General features: G+C 57.0%; 1 protein-coding gene across 1 annotated transcript; it reads left to right on the top strand.

The window, feature by feature from the left end:
* Positions 1–7,756: 7,756 nt before the first annotated feature.
* LBX1 (ladybird homeobox 1) lies at positions 7,757–10,989 on the top strand. The gene is made up of 2 exons (XM_032169980.2): positions 7,757–8,729; positions 9,435–10,989. Exons 1-2 carry the CDS (start codon positions 8,405–8,407, stop codon positions 9,953–9,955), a joined length of 846 nt encoding a protein of 281 aa, XP_032025871.1. The 5' UTR covers positions 7,757–8,404; the 3' UTR covers positions 9,956–10,989.
* The last annotated feature ends 1,330 nt before the right edge of the window (positions 10,990–12,319 follow it).

Consider the following 12,319-nt stretch of genomic DNA (forward strand, 5'->3'; position numbering starts at 1 on the left):
TGAGCGTTGGTGGGTGTGAGATGGGATGAACGCGATCCCTCAGAATCGGGAACCCAGGGATTTGTGGGAAGTGGCAAGAGCCAAAGGGGCCCGGTTTCGCTCAAACGAAATAAGGCTTCGGAAGTTACGGAGTGTACCTAGGGGGCGGCGGGGAGACAGGGGAGTCTGGTGCTGCAGGAATTGCATCCACAGGCCCAAGAAAGGCTCGGAGAGGCCCAAGTACATGGGAGTTCAGAGAGGGCGGAGGGCTTTGCAGCTTCCCTGGCGCCTCACTTCAGGGCAAGGAAAATCCCGGCCAGGACGAAGCAGCCCGGAGGGATCCCGGCTCTGAGCACAGATCCGAGCCTGGCGTCTTCACTTTGCTTGGAACCACGCCGTCCACGTTCCCTGTGCGGCTGGGCACTGCAGATGCTGGATTTTCCGCAGGTCAGACGTCCGCATCCCTTATTCTGGCTCCGTCTCGCCGCCTGTCTTCCCTTGCCCGGAGTCTTGGGACACCGGAGCGGCTTAGCTGAGGTAGCACCGCCCAGCAGGCGGCCCCCTGACCCATGGGGCCCGAGGGGGTTGGGACCGGGGAGGCTCTCTGAACTCGACCTGGGTAAATCCAGGATACTGGTGGGCGGGGGATCTTCTACCCGACTCCCTCTTCAAGTGCCTTAGTTGGCTACTCCCCTCCGCGGGGACTTGGGCGCCGCGCGGCGGCGGCGGCGGCGGCGCTAATGAAACGAGCCCCCGCGCGACTGCTGAATTATTCACGTGCAGTTTATTTATTATGAGATGCCTGACTCAGGCCTTTCCTGTGTCCATCTAGCCGGGTGGGCGGCTCCTTGGTCTCCTCGTGTGTCCCAACTAGGTCTTTCCACCTTTCCACCTGGCCTAGCCCAGGCCTCATGCCCGGCCTGCGCCCGGCGCCCCCCGACAGTAGTGAGACCTCTGTGAAAGGGAGGGAGCTGACTACCATTAACGGTTTTTGGTCAGACTTTGATGTTTCTGGGCCATTTGAGTTAGTAAGACAGAGGGTCAGCTCTTGGAGTTTCTGGAGATAGCAAGGAGAAGGGAACCCCAATTGTAGGCCCAGGAAAGCAGCCTCTCTCATCCCATCCCCACCCCTCACCCCACCCCACCCCACCCCATAAATAAATAAATAAATAGCCATCCCAGGAGTCCAGCAGCCCCTGGCTCTAGGCTGCAGACCTGCTGCCGGTAAACAAGGGACTAAGGGTTTCACCCTTACCCAGTAGCTCACCGCCAGGACAACAGAGGGAGGAGCTATAGGGAACTCTGGAACCTCTCTTAGGGTGGCATTTTTGGCCTTATGCTTGGCTGTTCCGTTTGCCTCCAGGATGGTCCCTGCTTCTGCACCTATTTACATGCTCCTGGTTTTACAAAGTTCAACTCAAATGCCACCTCCATCAGGAACAGAACCAGATTCTTCCCCACACCGCCCCCCCCCCCACACACACACACATGCTCACTTAGGTTCCTTTATCCTCTTCATAGACCCCTGGGCTACTGGGGTGGCGTGTGGGTGTCTGTTTCCTGCTACTCCTGCCTGCCCATCACCTCCCATCTTCTGTCCATTCTTCCTCTCTGCTTCTGGGCCCAATGAATGATGGGGGGTAAATCCTATTCTCCTTCTTTCTTTCTTTCTTTCCTTTTCTTTCTTTTTTCTTTTCTTTTCTTTTTTTTTTCTTTTTTTTTTTTTTTGACAGTCTTGCTCTGTCACCCAGGCTAAAGTGCAGTGGTGCGATCTCGGCTCACTGCAACCTCCAACTTCCACGTTCAAGCAGTTCTCCTGCCTCAACCTCCGAGTAGCTGGGACTTCAGGAGCATACCATAACACCCGGCTAATTTTTGTATTCTTAGTAGAAACAGGGTTTCACCATGTTCACCAGGCTGGTCTCAAACTGCTGACCTCAAGTGATCTGCCCACCTCAGCCTCCGAAAATGCTGGGATTACAGGCCCAGCCACTGCTCCCGGCCTCAATCCTATTAAAAAAAAAAAAAAAAAAAAATCCAGCCTGGGCAACATCGCGAAACTCCATCCCTACAAAAAATACAAAAATTAGCCGGGCATGGCGGCATGCTCCTTCGGTCCCAGCTACTTGGGAGGCTGAGGTGGGAGGATCACTTGAGCCTAGCAGGTCGAGGCTGCAGTGAGCCCAGATTGTGCTACTGCACTCCATCCTGGGTGACATAGTGAGACCTCATCTCAAAAACAAACAAAAAAAGCAAATGAGGGAAGTTCATTACTAAGTCAGACCACACTACCACAGCTGGGTCCACAACCCAGGAAACTCACTCCATAGCCAAAAAGCATTAGAAAATGAGGTTTCTGGGCCCCTCTGAGTATATTGGTGTGAGCGGCAGGAGCGCCGCATGCATCTGCAGGCAGCTGGCAAAACCAATACACCTACCCCTGGTCCTCTCTCTGAGGCACAGGCTAAGTTTCCTGTCTGGCTCCATTTTTGTCCCTTGTTTATTTATTTAGTTTATTTACTCAACAAATGCTTGGACCCCTTGGTGTATGCTGGGCTGGCATAGGGGCATGGAGAGGTGATTCAGGTCCTTCCTTCCCAAGTTCACAACAGATGGAGAAAGAGAGGCAGGACAGACAGACAAAGCAGCACATTCTTGGCAATATGACAGTGACATCCAGGGGAATGTGCTAAGGAGCACAGAGGAGCCGAACAGGGCAGAGAAGCTTTCCCCCAGGAAATGAGTTGGGCACTAGAGACAGAGCAGGAAGTGCCAGGAAAGGAAAGGACACAAATCAGCCCAACCCTTGGATGAGGGAAGCAAAAGCTTGGAACCAAAAGAGAAGGCTGTTCTAGAAGCTGCAGAGTATGTGCACCCAGGATTTGAGCATCTCTGAGAACTTGTCTCTTCTCCTCCCTGCCTGTCTCTGTCACTCAGTGGTCTGTCTATGCCCCCCAGTACTTCCAAAGGGCAAGCACTCCCCGCTCCTTCCATGCAGGATTACAGTGCCTGGAGGAGGCTGGTGCATGTGGTACGGCCACCTTCTCATGGTGCTCTGAAGGCATTCAGCTCACAAAAGAAGTAGGGAAGGGGAGAATCAGGGAGGGGACCAAGGAGTGTCCTGCCCTCAGATGGTGCCCCACCTCTTCCTGCCAGCTGAGGTCCTAAGAGCTGGGTGTGACCAGAGAAAGCAGGGCAGGTCCAGGAGCAGGCTTGGAGCCCAGCCTGAATTTTGAAGCAGCGGCCTCCCTGATCCCCAGGCCTGGGAGGAGGCTGCTTCCCTCCCCCTTCCCCAGTGGCTTGCCTCCCTTCCCCACAGTGGCCTGATTCCAGCCTTTACCTTTTCTGGATCCCCACCCGCTTTGAGAATCCTAGGTGTTATATAATATTGCTCCCAGAAAAATGTGCCCACCTGGGTACACATATACAATTTCTGAGATTTACAGAGCCCCTGAAGCCCATTCAAAGAGCCCTTGGGGGACCTCTGGTTAAGAACCCCATGGTTCAGGAATTAAGGGGACAGACTTGAATAAGAAACAAAACAAAACAAAAGGACAGTGTTCCAATCCTGATCACTCCAAAACAGGCTGTGTGACTTTGGATGGGTTACTTAACTTCTCTGGGCCTCATTTTCCTATTATGTAAAATCGGGGTAAGAGCAGTAGCTACCTAGAAGGATTGTGAGTAATAAATGAAATGAATAAAACTCTTAGCCTGGAGCCAGGCACAAGGTAAGGGCTTATGGTATTTATTGTCATGGTTATTGTTGCTGTTACTGCAGACAGTGGCCCAGGGCAAAATGTGAAAACCAAGTGGGCAGTCCTGGCTCAGCCTGGGTGGCAGGAGGCCGTTTATCATAGTCCACTTCCATAGTAGAAGAAACACTCTGAATTCCACACAGAGTGTCAGAGTAGCAGGTCTTCATGGGACAACAACAACAGTAAATGATCTGCACTGCTGGCCAAGTTAACTTGTTTCAGGCAGTGTCAGACCCTTTGCTCTAAAGGAACTCTGGCCTGAGAGTCAATGCTGGTGCTTACACAAATAATCTGGAAATGAATGGGGGTACCAAAACAATCCAGAGTGAATCCAATGGAGTCTTTGGGGGTTTAAGCGAATTCTTCTCCTGTGTTAAGGATTAACCTGTTTTGTTTGGGTCGGCAGGGTCTCCTTATTGTGGCAATTCATGAAATGCTGTTTCCCTCTTCTTTGTCTGGAATATTCCCTAAACTGAGGGAAAGCAGATTTTTGGCAGAATCATCCCTTCCCTATCCACTGAGAAAGAATAAACCTGGACCCTGGCTGTTTAAGCAGCAAACAGGAATTCAGGATCAGCGTAGCATATAGATTATGCTCTGAAGACAGGTATTCCCTCTATGGAGCAGACCCTGGGAATCAGCTGCTTTCAGCTCCAGGTGAGAAGGTGCTGGCCCAGCTGACTGGGGGTGGGGAGACTCCCAGAGTGTCTGCCTTGCCCCAGCATGGGGGCTCAGGAGGGGATTGGGCAGAAAGATTGGAGCCCAGACTGTCAGGGCTGGCTCTACCCCCACTGACCCTGTGTTACTCGTTTCTGGAATCCTCCTAATCTCTAAACTCCTCTGAGGGGCCCAAACCATCCCCCTCCACATTGCACAATCATGTATACCCCATTTGCTCTATAGAAAGTCATTCAACCAATATTCAGCGGGAGCCCAGTGTCTCCTAGGACTTCGAAGGTCCGAGATGGACTGTAATACCCAGAGGAAGGCTCCTGCCCTCGGGTCTGGCAGAGGAGGCAGGTAGGGATCACTACACAAACCCAAAATATACCTCATTGCTCTGCAAGAGGGGTACAAGAGGCAAGCGGGTTGGGCTCCCAGGAGTCCAGAAGATTCCAGACCCCCACACAATGGAGTTTTTTGGCAGTGGAGGTAGGGGTGGGACAATAGTGTTGGGAAAAGTTTGGTGTAGCAGGTGGGCTGGTTTCCAAAGGTGGCCTGGATAAGGGGATCTAGGTGAATCAAAACAACAAAACACAGGGCGATACCACAGACTTGCCCACATCCCTGAACCTCACACCACACTCCACACCCCAGCTATATGGTGTGCCCAAGTGTGTTTGACCAAGAGGCCAACGAATTAGGCCAAAATAGCCAAGTCATAGGATTGGACAGCAGGTAGAGGTCAGCCAGGGAAGAAGAGGTTTGGTGTCGATGGTGGAGGTAACTCAGCAGATGATTGTGAAATGTTGTGTTCCTTTTGACATGGTGTGGCTGAAGACTAAAGATCTCAGTACTAGCCAGCAGGATGAGACATTAAGAACATGCCAAGCAGAGGGACCCCTCTGCTCCCCAGTTCATGTTCCCCTTCCTGTCAGCTTCCTAGTAACCCTGAACTCCCCTGGTCTTGAGGGTCTGGGAGATGGGCAACAGCAGGGGCTTGGCTTGTCCTTAAAGTCCTATCCTATGGGCTAGTACCAGATGTGATGCAAATACTGAAGAGGACAGGAAGAGTGTGGAAGTATGGGAGGAAGTCTCTCTCTCTCTCTCTCTTTCTCTCTATTGGTATCCAAGGGTCCTGGTTCCTGGATCTAGAGGGGCCTCCTTGCCTCCCTGGTAGCCTCACTTGCCTGAGGCTCTGGGTCAGGGGGTTGGGGTTATGGCAGGAAAAGGCTGAAATGGGATCCTGAGGGCAGGAAGTGAGAAGACAGACCCCTCTTGGCCCCAGAGCTTCCAAGCCACCCAGGTTCAGCTCCCTGACGCCCTCTCCCACTGGTCCCTCTCTGCCAGTCTCTAGGCTCTGACTCCTCTGTTGCTAGGCCCAGCATCACCTGGTGGCTCCCAGGGCAGCGCAGAAGAGTAGAGACAGGTCTGCCCTGGAGTGGATCTGCAGCTCTGAGGGAACTGTGATTCCCATTCTCACCAATCCCGCCTCTGAGCACTTGTCTTCCCCCGACTCGCTTACTCCCATCCCAAAATGCAGGACAAAGATGAGTTAGAGGGTAGGGGTTCTTCCCAACACTCACAACACTGGGGCACCAAACAAGAACCCTTTCTTCCTACACTATCCCTTTTACTCCAGAGAGCTGCCAGCCACAATTCCAAACAAACAACTGAAGGCGAGATCATGAAACGTTATCTCTGCTGTGCAGAGGTCCCCTACGCTGAGGCATCCAGAGAAAGAATCTGCTTCCCGCCCTGGAGCCCAGCTTAGCTCACTCCCTCTCTGGGGTTAGATATGAGGGGAGAAGGGGCAAGAAATCCTAGTCTTCCCATCCCAACCCTTGGCCTGGGCCACAAATCCTCACTTTGGCCTCTCTGGGCCCTTTTCTGGTCCAAGTGGTGCTGCCCAATGCCCAACCTCACCGCCCACCCAGGAGTTTACAAACAAAGCCAGGGCCGGGGCTGTGTGTGTGTGGGAGGGGAACAGCTCTTCCTCCCTGGACTCCAACCCCCTCTAGGTCCTCCCCTCCTTTCTCCAAGGGCAGAAATGGAAAATTAGTAAAGAGGCCAGTGGCCCCACATAAACAGAATGGGGTAGCAAGACAGGAAGGCCTGAGGGCACGGCCCTGCTGGAATGCCTCAGGGAAATGAAAGAAATAGCTGAGTTCAAACACACCTATATACCCACTGGTTCACACACATTTATACAAATATACACATGGAGAACCACACACAAACACACATTCAAAAACACAAACACCTTCAAGTAACAATGCACACAACACGGTTCTCCCGATAGTCACAGATCCCGGGCCCTAAGGTCTTTAGCCCCAGCCTAACTGGAAGCCTGGCCTCCCTGCGAGTTCCTGAGAGCAAAGCCCAGCCGCGGCCTGGCTCCCGCCGGGCCCCCGCCCCGCATCCGGAACAGCTGGAGTCGGCCTGGCCATGCACTCAAGCCGGGCGCTAGGCTAGGCGGGGCCGGCAGCGGGGCCCCGGCCGGGGCCCGGGCGGAGCGCAGCAGGGAGGCACGGAGCCGGCCCCGTTAGCCCCGGCACCTGGCCTGGCTACTCTTCAGACGCCCATCATCAGGCCGACGGTGGCCCCAGCCAGCCTGGGGAGCGGCTGCCGGAGGAAAGTGTGCAAGATTACCGGAGGAGGTAGGGCGGCCGCTTCGGGATCAGGCCGGAGAGAGGCGTCCAGAGCCGCCAACAATTCCCTCCTCCGCCTCTCCGCGTGGAGAAGGCTGAGCTCCCCGACTAGCCCCCTCCCCCAACCCCTGGGCTCCTCCACCCCCTTCCCGCGTCGCCCACCCAAGGCTGCGCAGCCGACTCTGACCTCCTGCGGGCCAGCGCAGGAGGGCTTCAGATTCCCTCTCCCCAGGCGCGTCGCCCAGGCAGTGGGGTGAGGGGCAAGAGGGTCAGGGTTAGAGGCGCTGGGCTCTTGATCTCAGCTCCGCAAAGTCCACGCTGGGTGGCAGCGGGGCCCACCCGGGCCGCTGGTCTTACCTGGCCCGCGCGGCGGCCGCGTCCCTCCCGGGCTGGGGTTCCCACCACCCTTTCGGGCTCCACATCTCGGGTCGGAGAGACCGAGACCTTTGGGCCGGTGCTGTCATTGCGGCTAGGCCGGCGGGAGGCGGGTGCGCCAGGAGCGCGGCTCGCAGTTTGGGGTGGGGGCGGTGGCTTTTCAGTCGCCCGAGGTTCGGGTGCAATAAAGGAGCCGCTAATGTAATTTACAAACAGCTCGGGCCGAGCCCGGCGCAGCGCCCGGACTGACAGGCGCATTAGGCAGGCTAATTCCAGCCGGCTCCTCCTACCCCCGGCCCGCTAATTAATGAGCTTCCCAACTTAGAGCCGCCTGCATTGGACAGACAGAGAGTGAAAGAGAGGGCGAGGGAGAGGGAGAGAAGGAGAGAGACGGGGGGAGCAGAGAAGAGAGAAGAGAGAGGGAGGGAGGGAGAGCGAGAACAGGAGGAGAGAACAGAGAGAAAGAAGAGAGGAGAAAGGGAGAAAGGAGAGAGAAAGAGAGAGAAGTGCCGCTGCAGATAATTGATTACACCCCGATCAAGGCTAACTTGTTAGCAATAGTCAATTGCCCCGTCTCTCCGCCTCCCTCGCAGTCCGGGATCGGCGCCCTCGCCTCGGCTCTTCCAACTGCGGCCGCCAGGACCCGGGGCCAGGAGCCACTGCCGAGCCACCTGACACCTTTAAATAGCACCGGGGTTGGCGAAACTGGAGCCCCGCGCAGCGCGCCCCGGCTCCGGCCCCGGATTGCTGGAAGCCCCAGCAGCAGCGGCGCCCGCGTCAGCGCCCTCCTCCCGGGGCCCGGCGCTGTTCTGCCCGCCTCAGCCGCCGCGCTAATCTGTCCCGCGCCCGGCCCGCGCCCTGCCCAGTGCGGCCTCCTTTCCACCCGCCGCTGCCTGCCCGCGCCGTCCGGCGCCCTAGCCGCCCGCGGGCTGGGTCCCCGCGGCCCGAGCCGCCCCGGCCGGGCCCCCGAACGAGGCCGAGATGACTTCCAAGGAGGACGGCAAGGCGGCGCCGGGGGAGGAGCGGCGGCGCAGTCCGCTGGACCACCTGCCTCCGCCTGCCAACTCCAACAAGCCACTGACGCCGTTCAGCATCGAGGACATCCTGAACAAGCCGTCTGTGCGGAGAAGTTACTCGCTGTGCGGGGCGGCGCACCTGCTGGCCGCCGCGGACAAGCACGCGCCGGGCGGCTTGCCCCTGGCGGGCCGCGCGCTGCTCTCGCAGACCTCGCCGCTGTGCGCGCTGGAGGAGCTCGCCAGCAAGACGTTTAAGGGGCTGGAGGTCAGCGTTCTGCAGGCAGCCGAAGGTAGGCGCAGCTGCTGGGTTCCCCTGCACCCAGCGCCTCGCGCCCTGTGCCCTGCGCGCTTGGTCCCCTATGCCTCTGCTCGCCTCTGCCCACTCCGGCCGCCAGGGCCTTCCAGCCTGAGCAGCTGCTTATGGGAGTGAAGATATGTGGGACGGGACCCAATCCTTATTTCCTAGGGACCTCTGGGTAGGCCAGAGCTGGGCGGTGGCCGGAGAAGGGTGGCGAGAACCCAAGCTCTTTCCGCAGTCGCTTGCTTTGCCGGGCTCCCTTGCCTTCCCAGTGTCCTGGGAGGTCTTAGCCCGGCTACTCGGCGTGGGGAATCGAGAGTCTTTTGCTGGGACCTTATGGGTGGGGTAGAGTTGAAGTGATTGGGAAGGGATGGAGAACCAACATTCACACCGCAATTAGGGTGTCCCTGTCTGGCTTTCTCATACCCTTAGAGACTTTGGGTCTTTCAAACCAACTCTTAGGTAGGGGGCAGAGACCAAAATAATTTTTCCTAGGGACTCCTGGGAGACCAAAGACAGGAGATGGTTTGCCATAGCCAAGACTTGCCCTGGTCCTGGAGGCTGAATTAAATCTGAGAAGGGAACATTGGTAGACTGCAGGCCGGACAGGCCTGGGTGGGTTACGGAGTTATGGGGGCGAGAGCCAGGGTGGGCTTCCTCTCTCCCAACGCGAGCCTACACTGTCCTTTCCTCCCAGGCCGCGACGGGATGACCATCTTTGGGCAGCGGCAGACCCCAAAGAAGCGGCGAAAGTCGCGCACGGCCTTCACCAACCACCAGATCTATGAATTGGAAAAGCGCTTTCTATACCAGAAGTACCTGTCCCCCGCCGATCGCGACCAAATCGCGCAGCAGCTGGGCCTCACCAACGCGCAAGTCATCACTTGGTTCCAGAATCGGCGCGCTAAGCTCAAGCGGGACCTGGAGGAGATGAAGGCCGACGTAGAGTCCGCCAAGAAACTGGGCCCCAGCGGGCAGATGGACATCGTGGCGCTGGCCGAACTCGAGCAGAACTCGGAGGCCACAGCCGGCGGTGGCGGCGGCTGCGGCAGGGCCAAGTCGAGGCCTGGCTCTCCGGTCCTCCCGCCAGGCGCCCCGCAGGCCCCGGGCGCTGGCCCCCTGCAGCTCTCGCCTGCCTCTCCGCTCACGGACCAGCCGGCCAGCAGCCAGGACTGCTCGGAGGACGAGGAAGACGAAGAGATCGACGTGGACGATTGAGCGGCGCCCCGGGTCTTCCGCCGCCCTGGGCTCCTAGCGCTCGAAAGCCCAACACCTCCCGGACAGGACCGCCGAGGGGAGCTGGGACCTCCTCTGCCAACTCCCGCCTCCTCCCCTGTCCCCGGCCCCGGACTCGGCTCCTGGCAGCCTCCTCTTCCCTCTCGAAGCAATAAACCCAGGCTGGCCGGCCGGGCCGGCCGCCGCCAGCGGCCTCCGCCGCCCCGGAAGCCCTCGCCGTGCAATTCTGTATGGCTTCTATATAAATATTTAAACCTATATAGCGGGTTCTTCCCACCGCAGCCTGATTTTTCCTTTATTTTATTTTATTTTTTAAATCTCGGAGATTTCGATGTTTTCAAAGCTCTCGGGCTGCCGGGTTTGCTGAGGGCAGAAACCAGGGCGGGGAACACTAACCCTGCAGTCTAGAGGAGGGGCAGCTCCGGCTGTTTTGATTTTTCTCTGCATGTGGCGAATGCACCGGCCCGCTCCTTCCTCGCCTCCCTCGGCCTTATTGCAGTTGACTTCTATTTCCTCCTGCCTTTTTTCGTCATGTGGGAAGGGAAGAGGTGGGCAGCCGGGTCCTGACTTGCAAGTTTCAAAATCGATCTTTCCTCCCCACCCTCTGAGAGAAAAGTCTGTTTTCGATGCCATTTCTGCCTCCTAATGCCCACTAATGCTGTTTTTAAGATTCCTCCCTCCCTCCCGCATTTCCTCGGACTGACTGTTGGAGTCCGGCTCTTAGGGACAATGCAGGGGGAAATCCAACCAACCAACCATCGAAAACAGAACCCAAAGCCCTATAATTATTTTGTACTCTTTTTAGAATTTTTTTGCATGTGACAGAGACAGAGAGGAGGCCGACCCAAGCCCTCATCTCACCTCCTCCACAGCCCTGGGTCTCTCTTGCCACCTCGAACACCCCACTCCCACCCGACTTGGCCAGATGAGGGTGGCTGGATATGGGTGGGCTGCGAGTGCCCCTTCCCTGCTCCTCCCTTCCCCTCTCCTCCTCAGACTGTACCCAAGGCCTCTTTCTCCAATAAATAAAGTCTTTGCCATTTTACTAGAACCGGCGGCGACCGTGTCTGAGTGGTGGGCCCGTTTCCGAGAAGCAGCGGCAGGCTGGGCTTCTTGCCGCTGCTTCTTGCCGGTCGCCCCAGCCTTGGAGATTTGGGGGGGATTTTCAGCACAGGCTTAAGAGTGAACGGCGAGGGGGAAGCAGCAGGAGGAGGCGCTTCTTGCCCATAAACCTGAGGCAGCTGCTAAATCGGGAGAGAAGCGGGCTTCGCCAGGTCGGGGTAAAAAACGAGCCGTGAAATGCTGGGAGAAAATGCCTGTGTATGTGGGGGCACACCACAGTACAACATTAATTTGTGTTGAACAAAGGGTGGGAGGGTGTCTTGCCCTGCATTTCCTGCATCCTACCCCAGACCCAAGGGCATTCTCCCTCACTCCCTGAAAACTGGACTGAGCCCCGTGAGCGCTGCAGGTATCACTCAGTCAGACGCAGGGTGGAGCCTTGGGTTCCCAAGTTTCGATTCTAGCCCCGAGGGCCTCATCTTTGAGTATGGGGCCAGAGGCTAAAGGCATCAAGGCCAGGCTGAATTTCAATGTGGGCACCTGGAAATGTAAGCCCAAGCGTCTGGGAGCTGGTGTGAATTTCTGGCAACATTAACAAATTCTGCCCCCACACCCCGGCACTCCGCTGGGGGCAGAGGTATGGATCTTGCAAGGACTCTCTTGGGTCTGCGGCGCCCCAAGGCCGGCTGGCGGGGGCAGGGGTTGAGGCCGCTCGCTTTCACTTTCCCGGACAGAGCGGGTTTCTCTCCGGGCTTTTGTTGTCGCTGGGCTGGCGAGTAGCCGCTGTCACCGGAGTGGGGTCCCGCCTCCGGGCCGCTGGGCTCTCTTTCTCCGCAAAATTGATGTGAGAAATGCGCATCTGGTCTCGGGCGGCGATAGGGCCCCCGGGCCCGAGCCAGGAACGTGCGTGTCCAGGAGGAAACGAAGAGACAGAGAGAAACAGGGAAAAAAAAAAAAAAAAAAAAAAAAGGAGCGCAGAAAGACACTCCAAAAGCAGAGAGAGAAAGCGGAGAGCCACAGAGACAGGACGGAGAAAAAGAGGAAAAGAGAGAGAAACAGAGAAACGGAGAAAGGGAGACAGAGACAGAGGGAGAAAAAAAGAATGGGAAGAGAGGAGAAGAGAGAGAAGGAGCAGAGAAGGAAGGAGACGACAGGGCAGCGGGGCAGGCGTGCGGCCGGTTCCTCCCGGGCGACAAAAATTGCGCTCTCTTAGGATGGATGGGTCTGTAATTCGGAGCGCGGACCATGAAGGCCGGGACGAATGGGCCCGGGCGGCCGCTGACA

Source organism: Hylobates moloch, unplaced genomic scaffold (assembly GCF_009828535.3).
Source record: "Hylobates moloch isolate HMO894 unplaced genomic scaffold, HMol_V3 SCAFFOLD_3, whole genome shotgun sequence".
In the NCBI taxonomy this organism is placed as follows: domain Eukaryota; kingdom Metazoa; phylum Chordata; class Mammalia; order Primates; family Hylobatidae; genus Hylobates; species Hylobates moloch.

Coding starts and splice junctions, on each gene's coding strand:
- LBX1 (XM_032169980.2), top strand. CDS start 8,405: ATGACTTCCAAGGAGGACGGCAAGGCGGCGCCGGGGGAGGAGCGGCGG. Junction 8,730..9,434: donor CGTTCTGCAGGCAGCCGAAG/GTAGGCGCAGCT, acceptor CTTTCCTCCCAG/GCCGCGACGGGATGACCATC.